At 41.5% G+C, this 27,962-nt stretch overlaps 1 protein-coding gene across 1 annotated transcript; it reads left to right on the plus strand.

Moving 5' to 3' along the window:
- The first annotated feature begins 1,748 nt into the window (after positions 1-1,748).
- On the plus strand, positions 1,749-24,307 carry LOC143155622 (BPI fold-containing family C protein-like). Its single transcript, XM_076328591.1, has 16 exons — positions 1,749-1,767; positions 4,133-4,258; positions 6,584-6,695; positions 8,839-8,967; positions 11,921-12,079; positions 12,806-12,869; positions 12,957-13,017; positions 15,022-15,113; positions 16,715-16,888; positions 18,104-18,157; positions 19,127-19,297; positions 19,933-20,000; positions 21,428-21,470; positions 22,508-22,574; positions 23,615-23,691; positions 24,230-24,307. The coding sequence occupies exons 1-16, from the start codon at positions 1,749-1,751 to the stop codon at positions 24,305-24,307; spliced, it is 1,494 nt and encodes a 497-aa protein (XP_076184706.1).
- The last annotated feature ends 3,655 nt before the right edge of the window (positions 24,308-27,962 follow it).

Genomic DNA, 27,962 nt, shown 5'->3' on the forward strand with positions numbered 1-27,962 from the left:
GAGGAAGATTCTCAGAGGAAGAATTCCTATGTCTTGTGATCAACCAAAGGGGTCAGGTTTTTCTTAGTGAGATTGCTGCATCCGCCTTCTAGGAATCTATGGTGACTTCTTACAGGACTGCCATTTATACAAAACCAGGGTAGGGGCTTCATAGGTTGAGAGAGTGCCTCATGCTGCTGTCAGCTCCGTGAAAGTAACTGAATGGTTGTACAAGAGACTAATGAGTGAGCCAAACAACAGGAAGAAAAGCAGAGAAGAAAGCTTAGAACAGACCTACGCAAATGATGGACTCAGGTCTGAATCTGGGCAGATGCCAGACAAATGCTGCCTGCTGCATTCCTGTTCAAGGTCTCAATATTTCTTAGTCTTCCCCTGTCTCTTGGGGACCAGCTTAAGAGCACCCTTACAATTCTTAGCTGTGAGGGCAGTGTGCGGTGCAGAGCTAGAACAAGAACACTGAGGGGTTTTGCTAAATGGACTTTGGTAAAAATGAGCCTAGTAGTCCTGGCTCGGGTGCTGGGATGGGGCAGTTACAGAGGTCAGCAACATGAACTCAATTGATCCAAACAGTGGAAAGTGTTTTTTTCCGTCAGTTCATCAGACAACTGCCTCCCAACATAGTTATCCATTGTTAACGGATTCTATGTAGGCATTGCAGCTATGTTATTTATTTTGCAGCCTGACACAGATTAATAGTTCTCTGGCAACTCTGCTCCAGGGCTTTGAAAGCCTTTATGAAGGGCATCAGTAGGCAAGCCACGCTCAGGAAAAGCTGTGATAACACAGTGCCTTTGCAAAGATTGGGGGTGTCCCAGACATACTCACAACTATAACCCCACAGGGGTAGCCGTTGCCTCCTATGGATTCTGTTCGAAGATTTCATTGAGCTAGATCACCTGCTGCCTCATGAGTTGGGAAGTGGATAGCATTGCTTTTCACACCGAGCGGAGGAAACCATGAACAGGAACTTACTGGAGTTTTTCTTTTTCCATGGGTATTTCCAGTGGTTGTGAAGAGGTGGAGATCACCTGCTTTTATGTCATTTGGCAAACTCCTGTCTGTATCATTTACTGGTTTCCTTAAGCATTCCTGCCAATATATCTCTCCTATCAACCGTATAAATTTTGTATTCCTTTTCCCTCGGAGGTGATTTTCCATATGGAATATCAGTGTATAGGAAGGGTTAAAATCTTGAAGCTATTGAGTCCTTTTTGATTTGACATTGTTGAGTGAGCTGCAGAAAGCCTGCCTGTTCTTGAGCATGCTGCAGAGTAACTAGAAACAATGGAGCAAGGGAGAAACTGAAAAATCCAGTCCCAGTTCTGTGATAACAGCAGAGGGATTTGTGAAACTAAAGTGCTCTTTCTGGACTTCAGGTTGGGTAGACACTATATTTGCTATCATGTTTGAGAACCGTTTGTCTTTTGTTTGTTGTAAACTATTGAGGTTTCTTTTCTGAATTTTTTGAAGTGAAAGAATTTCTTCTGTGGGCTGCAAGTGGAGAGTTTTGTGCAGGACCAAGGCAAGACAGGGACAAAATTCTTTTTCAGAGATATTCTATTCTATTTCGGAGGTTGGTTAGTTTAAGATAGTGTGGTTTTATGGCTGTGTTAAACCTGTACAAGACAATGATAGTGACTTTTTTTTTGCATCAGAAGCCTTCTTAGTTCTTAGGCAGATTTCAGCTGTAATCTTTATTGCAAGTTTTATTTAAAGTTTTTGCAGACTGTTCACAATGGAGAAACCAGATGTGGTATCTACAGACTGGTAAGTAGAGTACTTCGTTAGGGTGAGACAGGTACACAGACTGAAACAAAGGAGTTTTTCATCTTTTTCCTCTACTTAACTTACTTGAATACACCTATCTCTGAGAAGACAAAAGAATTAAGAGAATGATTCACATCAAGGAATTGCTTGGTGCATGCTCAGTTACTGAAGATAAAAACCAGAGCAATTTGTCTGCCATCTATTGTCATCGACAATGCAATTGGCAGCTCTGAGTTAGACTATCAGGCAGCTGACAATTTCCATCTCCTTAGCTCTGTCTGTCTCAGTCATCTGACTAACCTCGTACAATCAATCCTAGCATCTGACAGAGGCTTGGGGCTTTGATGAAACCAAGAATATCAATCAGCCTTGTTGGTTTGAGAAGGCAAGATAAAATGATACTGTCTTTTACTGCCATGGCAGTTCAGTTGTTTGTTCTTTCAGCTTCTCACCTGGCATATGTTTTAAGATCCAAACAAAAACATATTAACTACAAAGCATGGTAGTGACTAAGATTGCTGTTTTCTGTTCCTCAATGGGAATGAAATTCAATGAGAATGAGGTACCTCACCTGCATCAATGCGTCTAGCAATCCTGCTAGATAAATATCTAGTAAATATCTATGTACTTTAATGACAGGAAAACCTGTCTTTCTGGTTATATATTGATTTTTAATTGACCCTTAATAATCAGGATAGAAAGTGGCATGCTTGCAGGAAAAGCTAGGGCATTTTTTGGAAAAAGTTTAAGATTTGTGACTCCAGCTGGCTCTTCTGCATAATATAACATTGCTACCTTAAAGTAATTATTTATTTTGAGTCGCTTAAAATAAGAGAAAACCAAAAAGGCATAAGAACTAGAGATGGCACGACCAATTAAAAGGGGGATTCTCAAAATTTGTCACAATGTGGATTATGTTCTCAAAATGTTTTTTCCCTGAGACCACTTTTTCTTGAATAGTATCTTGGGGTAACTTTATAAGGATTCCTCAGAGAACCGACATTAGGGTGATACTGATAATGCATTTTGTCTGCCTTATAGTTCAGAAAGCCACCGAAGAGCAGTATTTTATGAGGTACTGGGTAGATCTTGGATTTGCAACCGTTTAGAGTCTGACCTGATAATATTAATTCGAACACAGAAGTAAGACTACCAAAGGGTGGTGAGTTTGGGGTTTTTTTGGTGGAGAGGAGGGTTTGTGGTCTTTTTAAATGCATTTATATGTTTTCTGGCAGATTATGGAATCAATTGTCCAAGACAATATGGTGCTTATTAGAAATCCAGGAATGACCTTATAGGCTGGAATACCTGGGAAACTAGAAAGACCTTTTTGCTACCTATTAATTAGCATAGTTTTACACATAGGCAGGTACCATGATCACAGTCAGACATGTTAGAAAAGGATGTGCCACTCCCCGCAGTGGTAAGGCCAGAGTAAAGTTACCATAGGTCCCTAATAAACAATTTCCTAATGCAACACTGGGAAGACTTGAAGTTGTCTTGAGAAACAGTATTGTTATGTCTAGGAAATTGAGCAGTGGCTGTCATTGGTAGTGAAAATCAGGATGAATGCAAGAATTTGGAACAAAGAAACCTTACTTTTGTACTAGGAAAGTGTAACAGAAAGAAATAATTTGTCACAGCTTTTGTGAATCTGTGTCATGTGGTTATGTCCCACCACGCAGTGGCTCACAGTCTCACTTCGCACATGAAGACACCGTGCTGCAGGCTAATGCCAGGACACCCTCCTCTATTCCTGTGTGATCACCATGTAATTCTCACATTCGCTTTGAATTTATCCTTGCATTCCCTTCTCATGTGACCTGATTTAGTCAATCTCATGTATCGGTGTTTGGATTAAGTCAGAGGTTTGTGTGTAACAGGGAGGCAAGTTTTGTAGGGACGCCTACTGTATTTTATTAGGCCAGCTGATTTAGTTGAAAAACATTTGGACTCGCAAATCCAGTATATCCTAGGTGGTGTGTATATAAAAAGGGTGTTGTTCTATAGGAAGACAGACTTGTTCCTCCTTGGCTGGGATTGCTCTGTCATGTTCACTCTGCAGGAGGTGGGACAGATGGTAAAATAAACCAGCCAAGACATGGGTGTGGGGAAAGCATAGAGTAGTGGAGCAGAACCACTCAGTCTCACCGACAGCTAATGCCTGCCAGAGGGCTATCCAAGTAATCAGAAATCTGTGTCTGCTCCCACATTGACTGCTTCGTGCAGTAAAATCATTGGCTAAACCTCTCTTGACTATCCACCCTTGTCCCAGTTTCATTGAGGGAAGTGATAGATACAGATTTTTTGCAACTCATGGTATGCATCATTTATGATCACGTTTGCATCATAAATGTTGTTACAGGTCCCTGTGACAAAGGTGAGAAGATGCTAAAGACATGGTATTCTTTCCTGCTATGTTGGCTGTCCTTGCGGCTTGAGGCTAATCCTGGTCTTAAAGTGAGGATTACTCAGAAGGGGTTGGACTACGGTATGTCTAGCATTGCCAGACATTAATTTATGATAAATACTTTATGCACAGAATATAGCTCCTTAATAAAGGTGCAATGTAGAAACAAGCTCCTTAAATATTGAAATAGAATAAATTCCTTTTGTCAGCTCACACCAGGAACACCCTTTGTCTCTTCTCTCACTTATTTCCTTCCTTTTTGTGCACCCCAGGTGTGAATTTATCCTTGCATTGGTGATTACATTCTCCTACAGTCCAACAGTGTTTCTACCACATTCCTCATATCGATCTACTTTCTTAGAACCAAAATGAGATGTCATATAATTGCTCCTTTTTTAAAAGTGTCAAAAACCTGATTGAAAGTGCAATATTTAATTGAAGATAATAAGACATAATTGGGAAAAAAGCTTACAATTTTGGAACAGCCATGTAGCTGCACACCTTTACTCTCATTCCTCCATTTGGCATGGGACAGATTCTGCATGTGCCATTCTTTCCAAAAAATCTAGTAACTGCCATAATTCTGCCCTTTAACAGAATATCAGCAATTTCCACAATCTATTTTCCTTGCTCTTTCTATTCATGCTAACTTTCACTGTCTCTTACTAAGACTTACTCCATGGGTGTGGAGGACACACAGGATAATTTCAATTGTTTACAGAATTAATATTAATAATAAAGGTTAACAAGGCACAAATTCAACAAAGGCTGGGTCATGCTAAGGATTAATCGTCATTTATGTACTGAACATGCTGACAGGTAAACAATGGACTTGTGAGATGAAAAGTAGAAGCTCAGAGTTTATGCCTTCGAGATGAAAGCAAGGATCAGGTCCACTTATTTCTCTGTATGAGCATTGTTTTAAAGGCTTTTGAGGAGTTGAGAAGTGCAGGGCAAACATCGGTCACCCAAGACAGAACTGATCTCCGTATCTTTTTATGACACACAGGAGAAATTGCTCCCTAGGGATCTCTCATGCCTTTAGAAATGAGAATTCAGCCTGGTATTTCTTAGCGTGAGCCCAGCAGTTTTTGTGACATTCAGCATGGCCTTAAGTGCTGAACAAACAGACTAAGTTTGCACACCCCTGCATTAGTAGTAAGAACAGACATTAACAGTGCGCCTCCCAAAGGTATTTCTCGTATTTGAAGAGCATGGTGCCTGTAATGTCTTTTCCCTTAATATGAGATTTGAAGGCTGAGGCAATAGATCCTGCCTGCACGCTCCTGGCCTGCTGCAAGAACCTTGAGAGAAATTCCACCTGGGATCACTGGCTGCCTTCACTGACAGTCATAAGAAAGCTTTAAGTTATTTCAGTCAGAGCCCATATTTTGCTTTGGAGGCAGGAATTCCCAGGAAATCGTAACTTACCTCTCCTTCATAAAAGATGCATTTTATAAAACGGTGTTCCAGTGTTGAGTTACCACGGTTTTCAATTCTTTGCTTTTTTAATACACTGAAGTCTGGGGGAGAAAAAAATAAATATTTTGTATTCAGCAACTGTGAGGCCAAAAGCTAAAGAAACAAGCTAAAAATATCTGAAAACAGGATGTCATTCAGTATTAAAGTTTTAGCAGTGTCTTCATCAAAGATGAGCAAAAAGAAGAAGACACAAGGAATTTGGGATTTAAAGATGTTCTGTTTGTTGATGATAGGGTCTGTGTGTATTATCAATGCACAAGTAGCATTGAAGCATTCAGGAAAGTAGGGATTCCTTAAGCAAGGAGAGAAGGTAAGAGAATAAGTCAGAGATCTGCAGCATACTGTAATGGATAAGGTGCAGTGGCAAAACGTATGTACTCTGAAAGAAACGGGAAGAAAACATTTAAATGGATTGTCTTTAAACCTCAAACAACTTCCTGTACACAAGCAACAATCCAGATAGTTCCGCATTTGACATACCAGCACTTCAGATACATGTATCACACTTTTTCCATAAGTAAACACTACATATAGAAGTCATCTTGCTGCTTCTTAACTGGCTTTTTCATTTAACAGGTATGAGACAATCTGAGGTAAAGGTGACGACCAAGCGTTTCCCAAGGCTTTTCACATTGCCAGTGAAGTGAAGGAAGTGTAACAGTTTCAGAAACCTGACAGGAGTTCTAGAGTATGAAGTACAACTCAGGGACGAGATGATCTTGGTTAACTTATTTGTACGTGAGGCTAATAGAAGCTATAAATGGATGTATATAAGTAGTTTGAAGGAGGTCTAGGTAAGGGTTTAAGAATCAGAGGTTTTTATGAACGATGTTAAAAGTGATTAAATTATTTGGCCGTATATCTGGACCTTTGGGTGCCTGAATCCAATCTGCAAGGCATGTGCTTTTCTCTGTCCCCTTGTAGGCAGGAGGATTGGGATGGAGCTCCTGAAGCAAGCAGTATTGAAAGAGACCTTCCCAAGCTGGAGTGGGCAGGAGAGTTTCTCAGCTGTTAAGGTCAACTACGTAATTTCAAGGTAAGTAAAGGAAATGCATTTCAAAGTTTTAGGATGAAACATCTTATTGTATTGTTACTACCTAGTAATAATTATGCAGCCTTTTTTTTTGTTCAGTGTAATATTTTAATGGTTCATCTAACTCTGCTCCCACTGTCCAAACACGGATTTGTTTTATAAGTACTTCCTTCTACCACGCTCAGAGATGAGCTTTAGAAAGCTTCTGAAGGAGCACCTTGGCTGTTTTTTTAGTTGCTTTGTCTCAGAGTTTGGGGCAAGGCAGGTGTAAGCATGGCTATGACACAGCAGGGGAAATGGGTGGGAAAGAGGGAAGAATTGGTGTTATTAACAGTCTGCTACTGTGAAGGACCTGTAGCAGTGAAAGTAATTCGTTTGTGTTTGATGAGAAAAAGCCGACAAAGGGATAAGATGAAAATGTGTGCAGGGGGACAGTGTATCTGGGCTGACGTGGCAGGAAGATGACTTTTACAGAATCTTTTTGGATGGATTTACAATGGTAAATCAGCATTTTGATTGGATAGGGTTTGATACCTATTTCCTGCTGAGGAAAATCATTGTACCAGGAGCAGCCAGTAGAAAAACAGGTTAATAGGGTTTTCTACAATTTCTCCAAATAAGGAGACTAATATAAAAGGTTTTTCTACAGCCTTCAATCCCATCTTCCAGTTAAAGCTTTTCCAATAGGCTATAACAGAAAACCAGAAACTTCTGGTCTTTTAATATTACTATCAAGCCAAGCTCTGCTGCTCAGTAGCATTTTACTTCCTTTTCCTTACAAATTACCCAGAGCAAGAAATACCAATCTGGGAGACTTCATGTACTTTCTGCTGGGTAGGGCCTGCATCCTTTATCTATACCTAATATTTTCCTAATAGCCTGCTTTCCGGCAGGCTTCACTGATTTATACAATTCTTGCAACCTTAATCCCTGCACATCTGAGAGCGCTGTATTTGGACAGTCTGGAGAAGAAGAGACTATGAAGGTGGAGGTGCATATGTGTTACTGCATGTCTTCCACTGTCTGCTGGGTAGTGATTATAGAGAATATGGAGCCAGATTCTTCCTGGAGGTACACAGTGAAAGGATCATGGGCAACAGACATAAATTACATCAAGAAAAGTTCCAATTAGAAGTTAGGAAAAAATGCTAGGGAGCACCAGAACAAGGGCCCAAAGAGTTTGGGGAATCTCCATCCTTGGAGGCGTTCAAGACTCAAGTGGGCAGGCCCCCTGAGTTGGCCCAGCTTTGAGTAGGGGGTTGAACCAGAAAATCGCTGAGGTCTCATTCCAACCTAAATTGTTATATGATCTTCAAAACCCCAATTCATTCTCCCAATCATAGTTCTTGAAATTGGCCGTGTTCCCAGTGGATAATCTGATTTTAGCTCACTGCAAACAAGATGACTAAAGGCAGCCTTACTACTGCCCAGGATGTTATTGGAAAATTATGGTCATTTTAACTAAAAGTAGCTGGTGCTTTCTGCCCCGGGGAAAGTAGATTAAAGGCAGTTGTTTCAGAGATCTCTGCCAGATATCAGGAAACAATGAGGAATGTGTACTACATGATAAGATTACAGCTGATATCTTTACAATGTTAGCTCAATTCAACACACCCATTTGCAAGACAATATCCTTGAGTATCAGAAACATTTGTTTTGGCAGGGAAATCTTCAAGTAAGATTTTGTTTAGAAAAATGGATCCTCTCCAGAGCCCTTTGCTGAGGCAAGAGAGGGGATACAGAATGGGGAAAGAGAAACTTTGATGTTCTTCAGCAAATGCTAGCATTCAGACAACCTGGGTTTATTTATAGATGTAGCATCTGGTTTTAACACACAGATTTATTTTCCCCCAGCAAGCACGTTTCACTTTAAGGAGTTTGTTTTTCTTCCAAGGGGAGGTTTTTGTTTTGACCAAGCATCCTTTTTTCCCTGGGCAGATATCAAGGATTCTTTTTCCAAGGATGCTACTAAGTGTAATGATACAGGTGTCTTTCTTTCCTAAAATATACAAGGGTCAGTCATTTCTGAGAAACTCTTTTACTGAAGCATAGACTTTGCCTTTTATAGCAGAAGGGTTTTTAGTGATCAGAAGTCCTTTTTACTCTTTTGACATGCAGTCTAATATCCCCCTTTCGTATTCTGTAGGCTCAGAATTAATGCTGTAGATTTCCCAGAAACTTCTGCTTCCTTTATTCCTGGCACTGGCATTAGTCTGTCAGTGGCACATGCTTCTGCTACAATCAGTGCAGACTGGAGAATGAACGCGTGGCTGCTGTAAGTATTGTACAGTGTGATGCAGGTGCGGGGGACGGTTCTGGGAGAAGGATTGCAAATGAAATTCAGAAATCTAGTTGGTAATTATTATTTTTCAGGTCAGGTATGCTTTATCATTTAACAGCAATCTATTTGAATAAACTTCTTAAGAAGGAAACATCCCCTGCCAACTAATGGTTTTTTTTTTCTTTTTTTTTTTAATTATTCTACCCCACAGGTTGTCTCTTTGGGAAGTATCAGGTCAGACATCTGTTAGCAGCCCAATTTGTCCAGACTGTATATTACATGATATTACATGAATATTCAGGACCACAGAGTTAGCAATGGCCACATTTGTTACTGTTTTTGTACAGTATAACTGGAAGGTTGACTCTATAGATAATTATCTATTTGCTGGTACAATGTATATTGTCTTCCAAAGTGCTACTATTAAAGGAAGGGCACTGTCACAATGCCAAACATTCAGAACTTCGGAAACTCCAGAATTCGGGTCACTATGGAAAGCTGACTTAGCTTCATGAGCCTGTGCAGTATGAGATTGTCTCTAATGACATGATTGCATACTGATCTTTCCAATTCTTTATCTCAGCATTTTTGCTATAGAATTTTAATATGATATTCTAGACTTTCTTGGGGCTGGGGGCAGGGCTAAAACTTCTGGGATATCAGAAAAGTTTGCAAGGTGCTAATCTCTACAGTTTGGGTTAATGGAGTAACTGGTAACAGCAGTAGGCGTTGCTCTATTTGGGAGCCAGATAGTACAGCAAGATGGATCACCAGGCTGCAAGTTTCACAGCATGTCCTGATTTCAAAGGAGCACAGACATGCAGTTCTGCATTCAGTCTCAGTACTGGTGGCTGGAAACTGCTGTCACTGTGCCCCCAACCTGTCTGTTGTTCCTTCTGTCATACCAGTATTGTGAGGAAAAGGATACTGTGTTCAGCAGGGCAAATCAGCTGTTCCCAAACATGAAGCCACTCCTCCGTCTTGCTGAAGGATAAGGACCTGGGCATAATCTGGAGAGAGCCCAGATGTGTAAAACTCCAAAGACTCCACAGACAGCAAGGGAGGCAGGGAGCTGGTATGCAGGATTTGGCAGAGCAGATTGTGGTGGAGGTGGTCAAAACTAGCTTTGGTGGAGTTTAGGGGGTGAAAGGTTTTTCTTGCCTTTTTGAGGGGCAGAAGGAACAATCTGTGCTGCTCTGTTCAATATGATGTTTTGTGAATGGCTGTAGGTTTAGACAGATCCAGAATATGCCCTGCTCTTCATCCCCTCCATTCCCTAGTCCTGCATAGTTTCAGCATAGCAGACTAAGAGGGACCAGCTGAAAATGAGCTTTCCAAGGGAGACCATTGACAACCCACCCCTCCTGGGCTGTTTCCAGGGTCAGTAAGGTGGGCCTTATCACAGCTTTTTAGTTGTGATAGTGTTATCCCTGTATTTCCAGCTCTCACTGTAGCCCTCCTCTCCACTGTGTCCCAGACCACTCTGCCAGTCACAAAATCTCCTGGCAGGCCCTTTGCTCCTGGAGGCCTGGAGCTGAGACCCTGCCTCAGTGAATCAGGATTCCTCCTGAAGAAGAGCAGATATAAGGATGCAGGATCGGAGGACCTAAGTAGCTAAGTAGCCCACCTCCCAAGCAGCCCAAAAAGGGAGGAGGAGGGCTGAGATCCTTTTGCGATGGTCCCTGACACTGAAGTATGGGTAAAGCTAGGTTGGAAGGATCTCTGGAAGTCATTTTATCCAGCCTCCTGCTCAAAACAGAGCAGTCACCAGACTAGATCAGGTCAGCTGTCTAGTGGTGTTGTTTAGCCAAGGATGGTGATGCCACAGCCTCTCCAAGTAACCTGTCCCAATGCTGCACAACCCTCCTTGGGAAAATGTTTTTCCTAATGGCTTGTGGGATGGGGGTTTGGTTAAGAACTGGAAAATGAGGTTCTGAAGAGTGGTGCTTCCTCCAGTTAGCCACTTAATGCACATATATGGACTGAAAGGTGGGGTTGAAAATGGTAGTGGTGGTAGGAGGGACTTTGTGACTGACAATATTACGCACTGGTTTGGTCAGGGGTAGTCTATGGTTTGGGGATGGGTTAAGAGTAATCTTTCAGGTTTACAACCTCTTTCCCCAGGATTTTTGCTTAGCCTGAAAAATAAAGAGGAAAACTGAGAGACTCATGGTTTGAGCTTCATATTGGGCTGGGCTCTTTCTCCGTAGTATGGTGCAGCCACTGTAGTAATGCCTGGAAAAAGAAAACCTGAGTAATCGGGATGAAGGGGTGAAAAGTGATGCTTTCAGTGCCAGTTCTGTTATGGTACATGAGGTTTTTATAAGGCTGTTCTAACATCCATTCAACTTTCTGTATCCTGCTTGTTAGGTCTACTGCTTCTACAACTCCTAACAGTAGTCCTAATACCTAAATTTGCTGGAATTTAAGTATAAGGATATTTTTGTTGGGTCTTAGAAGGGATTTTTACAGAAAGGAGACAGAATGAATGGGTTTGGGGCAGGACAAAGAACGGAGGAATGTATACATTTTAAAGGGTTATTGAAAATTGTTACAGGAAAGAGGAAAGTGGAACAATTACAAAGTTGAGAACCACTGGGTTATATATTTATTATCTAACTGGCTTCTGCTGCTGCAGTCCCAGAGGCCTTCAGGGTGATCTGTCATGAAGGACTGGAATGTCTTGTGTTGCTGTGAAATTGTCACATTTTTGCAAACTTGTCAAATCCTGCACAAAACTGAAAAATTCATGTCCGGGAAACTCATGCATATAATCTGTTTTTGAATACCATGCATGTCCCTAATCTACTTTAATCCCTAGAAAACCCATTCTTCATTCTGGATGATAGAAGCAAAAAGTCCTTTCAAACTTGATTTACAGGTAGTTTCTTAAATTGTTCCCTTAAAGCAGATGTTTCCTTGACTGAGTTTGTTTTTTTTCTCCGAGCAGCAAAGACCAAGGAGGAATTACTGTGTCCATCTCGGGACTGTTTATTGCAGTTATCTTCAAAGTGTCAAAGGATAGCACAGGCCACTTATCCATGTTGCTACACAATTGCCAGCTGAGCATTAATAGTGTAAAAGTCAAGTTAAATGGAGGATCTAGGTATGTACAGTAGATTTTCTAATTACTCTGTGGAAAGTAGCAGGGTTTGTAGCATACGGGCCGCTTTTCAAATTTTGACTTTTAGGGATCCAGTTACAGGATACAACTTAACTATTGAAGGCTATGAAAATAGATTTTTAAAGGTCTGTTTTCAAAACGAGGCTCCTTTGCTGGGTGTGTGAAGTGCAGTTAATCTACACTTCTTTGTGCATGTGCCAACAAATGACCTGACTAAACATACTGCATATGAAAAAAATGCCATTTGGGCATATTAAAGAATACAAGATTGCAAATGGAGGTTTGCAGATATGAAGGTGTTCTAGACTGATTATGCCTTTTGACAAGCTGACCTACAATTTCAGAATAAAGCTTTCAAAAGACAATATGAAACAATGCTTGTAGTTCTTCTCATTTTGATTTTCTAGAAAATTTTTTTGTCTTATTCAAAGACAAAATGTGGCTAATTGAGTATTGTTTATCAACACATTAACATGAACATTCACTACTTTGCAGATTGCCTTCTAAATAGCTCTTATGAGACTGAGAATCCCTAGCATTTGTCTGAGACTCAGAAATTAATAAAAAGTCAACTGCACAGTCTACCAATATCGCTGTAATTGTGTCTCATTAATATAAATGACATTGCTGTCCCAGTCTGCCAGATTTTATATTTCAAAGATTTCAATCCATGGTAAAAAGTCATTGTGTTCATTTCCTTTCCTCCAGCTGGATCTACAGCTTTCTATCTGGTTTTCTTGAGGAGCCCATTCGCACCAAATTGGATAAAAATGTAAGTTTGCAAAGATGGTTTCATTTAGTGAAGGGAGGAGTTGAAATACAGCCCTTACATTACTCACTTGTCTCTCTTTTCATATAGCTATGCCTAAATATCAAATACAAAATCCAAATGATGGATGCACAGCTAAGAAAACATAAGGGTGAGTTGTTGATAACAGCTTTTTGTTAAGTAATTTTCATAGTGCTCTCATTGTAGCCTTTTTTATTAGATGCCAAACCATTCCTGTGTTTATGGTACAAAAAAAGTGAAGGAAAAAAAATACAGCCATTTTTCTGGACCTTAACCTATTCCAGAGTCCACCCTAGAAATCCCTTGTGTGCACCTTATATAGAATATTTAGATTTCTTCTGTGTCCATAGCAGGTCACCTGTAATCTTTCAGTCTGTTGTAGCTGACCTGTGTTATTTCCTTAGATTTTTGAGATGAACATTTTCATGCTGATTCTTTATAGAATCATAGAATCGTTTAAGCTGGAAAAGACCTTTAAGATCATCAGTTCCAACTGTAAACCTAACACTACCAAATCCACCACTAAACCATGCCCCTAAGCACCACATTTACACATCTTTTAAATACCTCCAGGGATGGTGACTCCACCACTTCCCTGGGCAGCCTGTTCCAATGCTTGACAACCCTTTCGGTGAAGAAATTTTTCCTAATGTCCAACCTAAACCTCCCCTGGCGCAACTTGAGGCCATTTCCTCTTGTTCTATGCCTTGTTCCTTGGGAGAAGACACTGACACCCACCTCACTACAACCTCCTTTCAGGTAGTTCTAGGGAGCGATAAGGTCTCCCCTCAGCCTCCTTTTCTCCAGGCTTTATAAACAACCCCAGTTCCCTCAGCGGCTCCTCATAAGACTTGTGCTCTAGACCCTTCACCAGCTTCGTTGCCCTTCTTTGGACACGCTCCAGCACCTTATGCTTTTGGTACTGTGGACATAAGAAAACCCGAGTTAGCAGTAATCCACTAAAGAGCTAGGAAACATCCCTGTAAGATCTCATAAACTTAGCACATCTTGTTTTGAACTTGAGTTCAATGAGATAACAAGATGCTTAGTGTCACACTAAGCATGCTTCTCCTCACACCAGTAACAATTCCTGTGTCACTCTTGCAGAGACATGAAGACAATAAATATCTGTGTCCCAAAAGCATATATAAGATTTTCACTTCTATAATAAATCCCACAGCTTTTCTTTTTTTTTTTGCCTTTTTGTTGTTGTTTTTTTCCGAGACTAAGAATATTTGTAGTTTTCGCCAGTTCAAATTCATTTAATTCACCTAAGTCATATAATTCAGGTCAGAGAGTTTGTTCCCACTCTTCACTTTGCATTGTGGATATTTCTATTACCTGCTCTGCTATTCAGAAGCAGACTAAGTAGACTTTTATTTTTCCTAAAATGGCCTATACCTGCCATGTGCCAAGCAGTGGTAAATATTACTGAAAATCAAGAACATTTGCTTATGCAGCACATACCTAAACACTTCAGGCTCAAGGGCACTCCAAGCTGTGCTGTCATATTGAGGAGTTCATAATCTCTGTGTGAATTCACCATTTCTCTTTAAACCCATCTGATTTTTATACAGTATGAACAGACCTTACAGCCCAATCAAAAATAACAATCAGACTGAAGTTGCATGCGAGCGCCTTTCAGAAAAAGTCTTCAGTCATATTGTCTGATAATGTACCCTCTATTGTTGTGAACAAACATCCCTTGTCTTCAACACTGATATGCGTAAAAATGTGCTAATGTCATCTTCTAAAGTATTTAGTAGTATTTACCAGTATTTCACTAATCATATAGGAGAGTTTACTTCTCCTGTGCAAACACATAACAAAAAAGGGGGCTCTGCCATAGGTACTCCTTCTTTCACTGCATGGAAAGAGATTTCTGAGGAGTGTATTCAGTTGTGAGCAACAGGAGAACAAGGCCTAAACCAGGAGGAATCGGTGACTTTTCCAGAGGGAGTACTCTCACTTTTTCCCTTATAACAAGTTTTTTTATTTTCTTCTTCCTTCTCCCACCATAATTCTTCTTCAGATTCATCATTTCTATAATGCCTTTGCCTTTAACTAAACAATAACTGTTTGTGATGTGTTTTTGTAATAACGGCTGTTTTGTTTTTGTCCATCATTCTTCTAGTCTTAAACCAGATTGATGCCTTTGCACAAATAGACTATTCCCTAGTTAGTTCTCCAGCAGTCTTCAAATCACACATTAACTTGGATTTTAAGGTAATTTGTCTTTAATATCAGTGTGCTTTCTAAGACTTTTCTGATTCTCTTTTGTGTTGATTCATTTTCTTTTACTACAGTCTTAGTCAGCCTCTCCAATATTTAATTAGAAAAGCAATAAAACATTTGGATATCTTGGTCAAGAGCTATTTTGGAAACCAGATACGATTGTTTATTTAATAAATTAACTGCATTTGTTAATTAACCAAAGCTATTATTTAGAATTAAATTATTTCAGAGTTGAAACCCTTCAGAGGTGCTTTATAAACAGCATAAAAGTGTTCTTCAGGTACACAGCTCTTCCATTGCTGCTTGGTCTTCGCCTGTTATTGGTGATACATAATCCATGATGGCTACCAGTGTGATTGCAATCCAAAGCATTTGTTTTGAGATGACTCAGCATCTTGTATAGGTACAGGTCACGCCCAAAAAAAGACTTCTCACAGACAGTCCTTGAGCAGCACACAGCAGTTCCTTTCTTATCTATTTTTCACCTTTATTGGCAAGAGATATCGCAGCAACACCCAGCTTTTCCAGCAGCTTCCACAGTGCTTGTAATTCAGAGCATCCCCACGGCTCTCAGAACTGACTCAGTTAAGAAAGATGTGCTACATCTGTGGTTGAAACTCTCCCTCTTGGTTATTTTGTTCAAGCAACTTTTATCACCCACAGAAAACACTGTGCAAGCAGGATATACGTAGCTTAAAATACTAAGCAATATTTATCAGCTACTATAGCTAACTAGAACTTACAGGCTAAGCTTTAACTTGCTGACATCTCAATGGGATACCAGATGAGTCTTTGTCAGTCAGTTATTAATCAGTTAAGGAAGTTACTGGTCTTCAGTGCTCCCTGGAACAGGCTGATTCTTGATGGTTATGAGTTGCCATCTTCCAACTCTCAACCTTTTTCTTAGGGTTTTTTACCTTTCCATGTCAGTATTTTTCCTGTTGAATCTTTCAGCTACTAACCATTACAGTGTCAGTAATTACACTACTTACTGTCTGTTCTTTTACTTTTCTTGTCTTATATGTCCTGAGCTCACATACCTTCTTGCATTTTAAGAATTATTTTCTTAGTATAACTGAACCAAGGTCCCACACCTGTGCAGTACCCAAACAAGGTCTTGGAGGACTGGCAGCTGGACCAGGGCTAAGAGTTACGTGGTATAAAAGGCTCCTTTGTGTCCCTGTCCTAAGCAACTTCCAGTGCTTTTGGGGTGTGCCTGAAGATTTTCTTGAAATGTCACTCTTAGAATTAAATTAACAAAAGTGTCTTTGCCACAAGAGAAAGAAAACTGTGGTCTAGAGGATTTTTTTTGTGTCTTAAAGCTGCAGTTCAGAATACTCACTTGAATGCTCAAACTCAAACTTTGAAAGGATGGAGGCCAGATTTTCACTGTGATGCCTGTATTTTTCCAAAAGAGACTGAATTTGCTGATTTTCAGGGCATGTCACAAACTTATTTGCTTACTTCAGGTTTTCTTCAATGTCAAGCTTTTCTTCAGATTAGGAAGAATTCTTTCTGTTCAACCACTGCTAATGCATTCTGACAGATACAAATGTTCACAACTAGAAATACTTGATAATGACTCTTTGCAGGGCACGGTCTATCCAGTAGGATATCACACAGACCCTCCCTTTGTGCCAGCTCCATTTGCTCTCCCAAACAAGGGTGATTCCATGCTTTACCTGGGAGTCTCCAGTTATTTTCTTAAGTCTGCTTCACTGGCTTACTACAGAGCAGGGGCCTTAAACATCACCATCTCCGAAGAGGTGAGTATAATTTGTGAATATAATTCTTAGAGGTCTTTTCCAACCTTAATGATTCTATGATTCTATGAGTGGTTAAACATTGGAACAGGCTGCCCAGGGAAGTGGTTGAGTCACCATCCCTGGAAGTATTTAAAAGACAAGTAGATGAGGCACTTAGGGACATGGTTTAGTGGACATGGTGGTGTTGGGTTGACGGTTGGACTCGATGATCTTAGAGGTCTTTTCCAACCTTAATGATTCTGTGATTCTATGAATTTCCATGTAATAAAATTACAAATATCAGCAGTATGGATAGTCAGCAAAGGAGACTAACACATTATGTTTGCCATTTCACACAGATTTGGGTCACAATTCTACCACTTGTAGAAGGGATTCATGACATTCATTCTGTATGTCATCATTTAAAATAGTCAAAGTCTCCCTCAGACCTAAGTCTGAACTTCTTGGCAGCTCTAGGCAAGAATGACAGGTATGAACATCACAGAGTTGGCATGCAAGGAGTGGCAGAAAGAACAAAAAAGCGCTTTTTTCTGCATGGATTCCACATAGGAAAGGGCAAGACGGGAAAAAGTGTACTGAAGCCCCAGTCTGCTGCATAGAGGCCCACAACAAATGTATCAGCTGTGTTGAGAGCTAGAATAAACCCTCAGACTTAACAGAGCAGCAAAATGAGGCAAGAAGCAGGTACAAGGAAACTAAGCTTTCAGCTGTGGGTGAAGAACGTACAAGACTTCTCTCAGAAATGCTGTTTCGACACTGGCATTAGTAGTCAGAGTTTCCAAGAAGTTTTGCTAACTGAAACAGTGCTAAGAGGGTCTTTATAAAAATTGGTGACACAAATGTCACTGACAAACATCATCACAGTGGTCAGTAGCAAAAGGGCAAATGAGATTTTTGAGTCTTGCCTCTGACAGATTCAGTGTATTTCATCTATGAAAGTCCCAAAGGCAGGAAGTAAGCAGGATGCCACATCTGTTCTTTCAAAGAATAATGCTTGTTCACTGGTACGTGCTTCTGAAACATGTCCATGAGAAATCTGTCTCTCTTCTGTCCCACAAAGCACTGTGGGTTCCCTAGGAATCATTCTGGGGCAAGGAAATACTAAATCAAAACATGGATTACCTAAAACTGCAGTAAACAGGGTATGTTTTTTTCCCAAGGAAAATCTCATTTTCAAGCTGATATAATGGTCTAATTTATTTCATTTGTTTACAGCTTGCTACTACTTTTAACCTAAATACCACCTTATTCAAAGATTTTGTGCCTGAGGTGCGTACTTTTACTTGTACAGACCTTTTAAGAAAGAGCAGTAGCTAATGTTTCTTATGGATATTATCTGTGTACTAGCTCATTTGCAAAAGTTTGGAGGAGACAAGGAAACTGAGCTGGTTTATGATTAGTGCAAGATTCAAACATACATGTCTACCATATCATAACTCTATATTCCTCCTAACTATATTGCACTGCTGTTTAGTCGTTCTCTACCCCTCTAAGTGCTGGATTTGCTCTCAGTCTCTGAAACAGTTATAAGGACTAAGTGGTGGACATCTGTGAGATCAGTCTCTTTTTATTCCTGTTCAAGGTAATGGTATCTCTGCTATTGGTAGCCTGGCTTCTCTATGCAAAGATACCTGATTTATGACTACTGGAGATTATATACAATGGGAAGTAATAGTCATGAGTAGCTAAGTTTATAAATGTGATGCAAGAAATTAAGATACTATGAGAGGCTTTAAAAATCCCTAATATGGCAACATTTACTAAAAAGTTATGAAATTTGTAATCGGTGGCATTGCAAACTAAAGTTTTGTCCTCTAGGAGTGTCTCTATTCTTCGAAAGATTGGCTGTTTTGGAAGGCTGCCTCTTTTCCAAATTCTTTATATTGTCAGGGTCATTAATTTTTTTTTTACTGGAATCACTCATTTCCTTCATTTCTTTAACATGCAGTGCTAATCCCCTCCTCTTGAAATACATTTTTCAGGAACAAACTTTAAATTATTTCTCTATATATGTTCAATATCAGTGGGTCTAAAACTTCATCTTTTGTTTTATGGTCTCTGAAACTCAGAGTGTTTCATCATTTCAGTTGGTGTAATTAAAATGAAGTATTTTTAATACAGGTTAATTAACAAGAGGATTGGTGAGTAGCACCTGATTATGATGCAGCCACAGAAACTGTAGCTTAAGAAAAGCTTAACTCTGCATTCAACATTTTTGTCCTCTTTGAAATTCCACAGATTGCTCCGAGTTACGTAACAGCGTGCCCAGTGCTGCTGAAGCTGATGGCTACATCACCACCTGCGGTCAGTTTAAATGCAGACAGATGCATCCTACAGACCACTGGCTGTGTAGAAGTGTTTGCTGTTCTGCCAAATTCAACCACCCGGTACATCTTTGCAGGGAATCTAGTAAGTAACATGAGCTAGAAGATAACATTCAGTGCTGGGGCTGAACAAATCACACAGTAATCTTTCAGATCCTTTGAAAATCATAGAGATCAGCATAAAATAGCATATACTGGTCTGCCACAAATACGCGTACTGTTCTGTTGCATTTCATAGGGAGGAAACATGCACCACGTATTGCAGAATTTAATAGGCAGGCGCAGAGAGCGACTTCTGAAAGCCCTTTTTTCCATGTGGGAGGTTGAGTGACTATTCAAGAATAAATTGTAATATAGAAAAATGTGATTATCTGATGCCCAGTCTTCCTAACTTGTTTGTTATAAAATAGTTCAGCGTGTCCCCAGACATCTTTTCATTAGGTTGAAAGTGAACCAATTATGTCAGCCATGCAAGGACTTAAATGATCCTAATGATAAGGAGGCAATCAGGGCAGTATTATCACTTTGCTCACGCAATCTCAGTCGCTGGCAGAAAGCGGCAAATTCACAAATGATTTCACTATCTACATGTATTGACCAAATAAAAAGTTTAGACATTGTATTTCCAATCACAAAAGCAATTGCATTTGTGTCTGTATCTAAGACAGTGTCTATCTGTGTATACAGTCACAGAAGACTGTTTTGTTTTTTTCCCTGCAGACAGCCAGTACCAGAGCCAATTTGACAATAACCAAACAGAAGTTGATTATCTCATTACTTCTGAAGAGGTAACCAAGGAAAAATCAGAAAGCAACATTAATGATCCCAACATTAGGACACAACAGAACTTCATTGTGTCAGCCTGACAGTGCTTGTTTCACCATGAGAAAAAGAAAATTAGTTACCTTCTTTCTTACAGGGGCTCTAAGATACTTTTGACTGGTTGGTCTAAATCTTGCAGATGAAATATAATAATATTGTGGAACAACCATGTCTCTTGTGCAACATGATACTACCCTTTTCTGTAGGTTAAATACCTTTCCAGATGACAATGTTCAATTTATTGGTTATCTTAAAGGCATCTGTTTCAGTCTGTGCTGATGTTGGAGAATGAAGTTCAGTAGTTTATTTGAAACCCCCTAAATGTTGCTGCCGTGCCATGTCTGAGCATCATAGACAGAACTACCAGAGTGCAAACACTGCACTAGACCACTAACTAGCTCTGTGTATGCCTTCCCATGAAGGGAAGGGAAAAGTGAGACTACATAGCACATACTGCAACAACAGACACCATGCCATCAAACAAATGAGACTAGAAAGGTGTCTGTAGTTTGAAGCAAAGCTCAGAGCTTTTTAGATTTTGCTTAGGTCTTGCTGGTTTTGTGGTTACCTACAGTTACGGGTGTTCTCAGCTGTCCTACAACAAATTTTATTCACACTTCAAGCTGGGCTGGGTTTACAGCCCCTTTCTCCCTAAATGGACCAGATAAGTAGAAGCACAGGCTTTCAGGCAAGTAGCCCACATCGGTGTTTCTTCTTGTTAGCTCCAAGTTGGGGCAGAATTGCAGAATATGTGATATTTTTTAACCTATTACATTTTCATTAAAGAAAAATGTGAGCAGCCTTTTCTTAGTTTTGGTCACTGGACCTTTTTAACAGGAAAAGAGGACTTAGAGTGATCAGAGCCTGTCAGCATAAGTTTAAGAAGTAATGGTGCCACTCACTTAGAGCTTTTGACACAAGAATGTGTTCTTCTGTTCTTCAAAATGTTGTTTTTCCCCAGGATTATATTTACAGTGATCTGAGGATGCATTACAGGCATCAGTGGAAAAACTTAGGAAATCGTAATGGTTAGGAATGGATATGAGTTTATTCAAATCATAATGAACATTTGAGAACTATGTAGTTCAGCCATTGCAGGAAATGGCACTTCCAGAAAAATTTGATTTTCCAAGTCTTATAGTCACAGCCCAGAACTACACATGACTCTAGGAGGAGATTAGTATCAGAAAGATCCCAGTGATTCTAGAACTCACTTGTAGTTGTGCCAGTTTTGATTAAAAGCTGTTGGGAATCAAAGAGTCTTTGGCAAAGTTAAATGTGTGAATCGGCATGAAATCAGTATGAAATTCCACAAATGAATCTTCAAGCAGTGTGCATAACTTGTGCCTTCATCCTTTCTAGTGAATCCTTTTCTTTTACTTCTTTTCCTCAGGCTCCAGTTCTCCCTGCTGCACTCCACTCTTCGCTTCTCTGAGGTAAGTTGATGGTTTCAACACCTGGGAAAGGTAGGTGAGCCCTTCAGAGGTAAAAGAAATTCATCTGAACTCATTCCTGACAGTTCTTGGTCTGTCTTGGGGATGTCATCTGCCACTGCTCTTTCTGCTTTGAAATAGTATATTCTTTGCTTTTCTTTTTCTTTCCAGTAAGAGGAAAAACCTCTTGGAGTGTTGGGGGGTTTTTTTCTCATCAGAGCTCCAAATGTTACGGAGTTATTACCGTGTAACATTAATTGAAACAAAGAGAAATATCTGCCTGGGTCTGCATGACCTAGCAAGCCGTCGTAGTTGATTCTGCTCACTTCTGTATCCAGCAGCACAAAGGCAGGCATGGGGCTAGCACCTCTTCTAGCTGTTTCTGACAGCCAGCCTGAATTCACGGCTGGATTGAGTAGGCGTAGCAGTTGGAGTGAATACAAAGTCAGGCTTAAGCTCAGTTTCAGGAATTATCTTGAATCACTTCAACGAAATATCATAAAAAGGGGAGTAAAAAATAGGGAATAAAAGAAATGCCATGACACTGCTTAGATCATTCACTGTAGACTGAGAAGTGGTCAGTGTGACTCTGCAGCAGCTCAGCCCAACCTACATCTTTTAAGTGAAGGGAGGAGCACACTGATCACAGTGGCATGAGACAGAGCACCAGGACAGAGCAGTTCTTGCCACCCAGAGAACAGTTCACTTCTGAGAACTGAGTCCTGGCAGCTGCAATGGGGTTGAACGGATTTCATTCCTAAAGTTAAGGTTCAACCCAGATACTTAACATACAGAAAAAAAAAAAGACAACTTCAATTTAACTTATGTGAGAAAAATGGACATCTCTTTATCATGTATATTTTACATTGTTCAGCTGCAACTTAAACCAAAAAAGATCTTTTTTACCTGAGATTTTCTCTGCCAAGCTCTGTTCTGATCTTTTTGCATGTCACTCCAGTTCTAACCCTCCATCTCCCCCGTCGAGCTGCAGTCCCATGGGCATCAGGCAATAATCACCAAATGTGTTTTCCCCCTCACAGCAGATGTCACTGGTGGAGAATTTTCTGTCTTATGCTTTACGGAGTGCAGTGATCCCAGTAATCAATGGTAAGGATTGTGGCCGGTTCCTGAGCGCAGTTGGTGGGAAAGCAAGACTGAAACCATAAAATGGAGTGCCCAGCTTTAAAGACTGTGTTATGGGAGGTTTTCTGTCCATTTGGCTATACCTGGACAGGTCTACTCTGTGCTGGACTTCAGTCCTGGTCCCTCAGTCCCCTGGATCAGCGGCTGGGACAGGGCAAGTCTTGGCTCCCTTCCAAACACTGGGCTTGGGTTTCCTCTTCACTGGATGCAGCATGGCAGCAGAGCTGAGACATGCTTGAGTCTTGTCCTGACACAGAGTCAAGCCATGACCAGAGAATGGCCCAGACTGGGGAAGCGCGGAAGCACGCTTGCATCTTGGGGCTTTGGGGTGGCTTCTCTAACTTTATTACCTCCCTCTGCCTTTGTGCTTCACCTGCTGCCACAGGCAGGACAAAGTAGAAATCATCTCAGTGGGATGCAGAGAGTGAGGGATGATGAAGAAAGAGGTGAAGGTGGAAAGAAGCAGGTGGAAGAGTACAGAAGGTGCCTATGAGGTAAACAGAGGTGAAGAGACTGCTGAGGAAGGAATTGAGCTATTGATGAGGAGAAAGGAAAGAGAATGAAAGGGAGGGATGCAAAAGTCAGATGTTTGGAAAAGCAAATGGGAATAGAGCTGGGGCTTGATCCAGGAAAGTAGGGATAGATGAGAATAAGAGGGACCAACAGGATTAAGAGGATCAGGTAGAGAAGAAAATGGAAGGAAGATGGAGAATAAGTCAGAGTGGGAAACAGCAGAAATGAGATCTTGTGGGACAGATATCTGGAGAGGAGCAAAGGCAGTCAGATTCCAGTGTCAGACAGCTGAGAGATTGTAAGAGGTTTGTATGCAACTTTTTCACAGGATTTTTTGCTTTTTAGAAAATATGAATAATAGCTTCGTTGAGAGGCACAAGGATGGCTGATTAAAGGGAAATTGCAAAACAAATTGAGTTCCTTGAGAAAGGTACTTCTGAAGTGCATTTTATTATTACATTCAAATGTATTTATATTTGTCCTTTCTGAAGATAAACTAGGAAAAGGATTTCCTCTTCTTAACTTGGCCCACACTACCCTGACTGGACCTGTAATAAAAACGAATCAGGTGAGAACTGCAAATTCTTGTTAAAGAACATTGCTTCTTTTTCAGGCCTGCGCATTTGTGTGTGTTCCTGCGTTGGGTAGATCTAAATGTTGCTAATAGTAAAGCTTTAACTATACACTAGATATAAAATCCAAACTCTGGATCAATAATGAGCCCTCCACCCCACCACCCCTAGCAGTTGTAGGTTGTAAAGGGTCCACTAGCCCTTATGGGGACACCACAAGGACAGCTCTGCTATCCCCAGCAGGGCTTAGGAGCATTGAGTGCATGAGTCCTCACTACCCTGACCATTCTCTAGGAAGGCTCATAGGCAACCTGAGTGTCTCTGTGGTAAGTGTTACTCAGCCTTTTGGAGGGTTGTATTAACTTACATCAGAGCCCATTCTTACCCTAAAGTTAACTAAAGTTCAGGAGGCATAAAGCCACTGTTGTCTCCTGCCCTGCTGAGGGGCTTACCATGGGATCTAGTCCCAGAGTACTGACCCTGAATATGTCCATCTGAAATTTAAGGTAATTTTACATGTTCTTCTTTCCTCAGGGTCATCTGGTGATTTCCACTGATATTCACTACAAACATGAGGAAAGGGAAGATGAGGACCTTCACAGTCACTCCTAATGTCCCTTTACTTTTAAACTATAATAAGAGAAAAATGTAGTCTTCCTCCTGTTGGCTTGTAGGGAGTAGATGCTGTAACATTAGAAGCGTGGCTTTTCATCACTATTTTTAATGTTTTAGTAAAACTTCTTAATCACTTTTCACGAACTGAATCTTGGTTTTTAGTACAGTGAGTGTAGCTGACAGTGTTATTGATGCTTTAGAAAACTTGTTGCAGCCTGATGAGAAGGAGTGACCGCTTCTTTTCACTAGAGTTATAGACATCACATTTTATTAATTTTAGGAACCAGTTCTTGCATTATTCAATTTATCTCCATTAGTGTTAGCAAAACTTTGTGTATGGAGTGAGACCTTATTCTTCCTAAGAATTTCACAATTTGTCCCTTTGTAACTGGATACCAAGAGTGGGAACAGATTTATAAAATCCAATTAATTATCATAGAATTGTAGAATCATATCATCTAGTCCAGACCCTGGCTCAAAACAGGACAAATTAGATCAGGTTGCTGAGGGCTGCGTCAAGTCGAGTCTTGAACCCCTCCAAGGATGGAGGTTCCACAACCTCTCCAGGCAACCTGGATGGATAGTGCTAAGCCACTATCCATCGTACTTGAGAGGTTGTGGCAGTCTGGAGAAGTTCCCACTGACTGGAAAAGGGGAAACATCACCCCCATTTTTAAAAAGGGAAAAAAGGAAGACCTGGGAAACTACAGGCCAGTCAGTCTCACCTCTGTGCCTGGGAAGATCATGGAACAGATCCTCCTGGAAGCTATGCTAAGGCACACGGAGGACAGGGAGGTGATTCAAGACAGCCAGCATGGCTTCACCAAGGGCAAGTCCTGCCTGACTAACCTAGTGGCCTTCTGTGATGGAGTGACCACATCAGCGGACACGGGAAGGGCTACAGATGTCGTCTATCTGCACCTCTGTAAGGCCTTTGACACGGTCCCCCACAACATCCTTCTCTCTGAACTGGAGAGGTATGGATTTGATGGGTGGACTGTCCGGTGGGTGAGGAAGTGGTTAGATGGTCGCATCCAGAGGGTAGTGGTCAACGGCTCAATGTCCAGATGGAGATTGGTGACGAGTGGTGTCCCGCACGGGTCTGTATTGCGACCAGTGCTGTTTAATATCTTCATCAATGACAGACAGCAGGATCAAGTGCACCCTCAGCAAGTTTGCAGATGACACCAAGCTGAGTGGTGCGGTCGACACGCCAGAGGGACGGGATGCCATCCAGAGGGACCTGAACAAGCTCGAGAAGTGGGCCCGTGTGAACCTCATGAGGTTTAACAAGGCCAAGTGCAAGGTCCTGCACCTGGGTCAGGGCAACCCCCGGTATCAATACAGGCTGGGGGATGAAGGGATTGAGAGCAGCCCTGCCGAGAAGGACTTTGGGGTACTGGTGGACGAAAAGCTGGACATGAGCCAGCAATGTGCGCTCGCAGCCCAGAAGGCCAATGGTATCCTGGGCTGCATCCAAAGAAGCGTGGCCAGCAGGTCGAGGGAGGTGATTCTGCCCCTCTACTCTGCTCTGGTGAGACCCCACCTGGAGGACTGCGTCCAGCTCTGGAGCCCTCAGCATAAGAAAGCCTATCAGTACTTAAAGGGGGCTTATAAAAAAGATGGTGGCAAACTTTTTAGCAGGGCCTCTTGTGACAGGACAACGGGGAATGGCTTTAAACTAAAGGGGAGTAGATTTAGACTAGATATAAGGAAGAAATTTTTTACGCTGAGGGTGGTGAAGCACTGGCGCAGGTTGCCCAGAGAGGTGGTGGCTGCCCCATCCCTGGAAACATTCAAGGTCAGGTTGGACGGGGCTCTGAGCAACCTGATCTAGTTGAAGATGTCCCTGCCCACGGCAGGGCGTTGGACTAGATGACCTTTAGAGGTCCCTTCCAACCCAAACTGTTCTATGATTCTATATACTTAACCTGTTCCACTATTTAATTACCTTCAGAGTAAAATTTTTTTCCTAATATCTAATCAGTATTTCCCATGTTCCAACTTGTTCTGTTGCCTTTTGTCCTATCACCACACACTTCCAAGAAGAGTCTGGCTCCATTTTCTCTGTATTCTCTGATCAAAAAGTTGTAGACAACAAAAAGGTCTTTCAAGCCCTCTCTTCTCCAAGCTGAGCAGGTCTGATCTCTCAGACTCTCCTTGTAGGCCATGTTCTCCAGCCCCCTTGGTGGCACCTGCTGGACTTGATCCAGAATGTCAATATCCTTCTTGTACTGGGGAGCCCAAACTGGACACAATACTCCAAATGCAAGTATCAAATAGAAGGGAAGGATCACTTACCTGGACCTGCAGACTTACGTTCAACTTGTTGTCCACTAGGGCTCCCAGATCCTTTTCTGCAGAGCTGCTTTCTAAAGAGCCACCAGCCTGTACTGCTGCAGGGAGTTATTCCCTCCCAGATGCAAGACTTCACACTTGCTCTTGTTAACTTTATGTGCTTCCTGTCAGCTCACTTCTCCAGCTTGTCCAGGTTTCCCTGAATAGAAGCCCTGCCCTTCAGCATGTTGACTGCTCCCCCCAATTTGGTGTCGTTCACAAACTTCCTCAGAGTGCACCCTGTCCCATCATCCAGGTGGCATTAAACAATTTTGGTCATACTACTGATTCCTGTGGGACCTCCACTAGTTACTCGTCAACAGCTGGACTCTGCTGATCACAGCTCTTTGATTCTGGCAGTCCAGCCAATTTTCCACCTACATTCTCCAGCCCATATGTCACCAACTTGGTGATGAGACTAAGGGAGACTGTGTCAGTCAAAGGCCTTGCTGAAATCAAGGTACAGAACATCCACTGCTCTCCCCTTGTCCATAGTACCAGTCAGCTCATCACAGAAAGCAATGAGGTTGGTCAGGAATGGTCTGCCCTTGGAAAACCCATGCTGGCTGCTCCCAGTCACCTTCTTAACCTTCACGTGCTTTCGAAATGGCTTCTAAGACATTTTGCTCCATAACCTTCCCAGGGACTGAGGTGAGACTGACTTCTCTGGATCACCATCCTTGACCTTCTTGAAGACAGATGTGACGTCTGCCTTTTTCCAGTCAGGAGGAACCTCTCTCAAGTGCCATGACTTTTTGAAGGTGATAGGCAGCAGCTTCACAACGAGATCAGCCAGGCAGAACCTTCAACACCTCCAGATGCATCCTGTCCGGGCCCATGGATTTGTGTATGTCCAAGTGGGTTAAGTGATCCTGAACTCTGTCTTCCTCTGCTGTGGGTGCTGTCTCACTCCCACAGACTCTGCTCAGCGACCTGGGAGGCCAGAGGACAAGTCTTGCTGGTAAAAATGGCCTTTTCTATGTCTCTTGTCACTAGTACGCCAGCCCACTGAGCAATAAGCCCACATTCTCCTTAGCCTTCCTTTTGCTATCGATGTACTTACAGAAACCTTTCCTGTTGCCCTTCACCTCCCAAACTGATTTCAGCTCCAACTGAACTTTGGCTTTCCTGCCTTCATTCCTACATGTGCAAGCAATATCTTTGTGTTCCTTCCAAGTAGCTGATCTCAGTTTCCATCTTCTGTATGCTTCCTTTTTGTGTTTGAGTTCACTCAGGAGCTCCATGTTCATCCATGCTGGCCCTCTGCCACAGTTGCTCAACTGTCTGAACATTGTAATGGACCGTTCTTATGCTC

This window comes from Aptenodytes patagonicus, chromosome 1, assembly GCF_965638725.1.
Source record: "Aptenodytes patagonicus chromosome 1, bAptPat1.pri.cur, whole genome shotgun sequence".
Classification (NCBI taxonomy): domain Eukaryota; kingdom Metazoa; phylum Chordata; class Aves; order Sphenisciformes; family Spheniscidae; genus Aptenodytes; species Aptenodytes patagonicus.

Coding starts and splice junctions, on each gene's coding strand:
- LOC143155622 (XM_076328591.1), top strand. Junction 12,870..12,956: donor GCACCAAATTGGATAAAAAT/GTAAGTTTGCAA, acceptor CTTTTCATATAG/CTATGCCTAAATATCAAATA. Junction 22,575..23,614: donor AGTGATCCCAGTAATCAATG/GTAAGGATTGTG, acceptor TCCTTTCTGAAG/ATAAACTAGGAAAAGGATTT.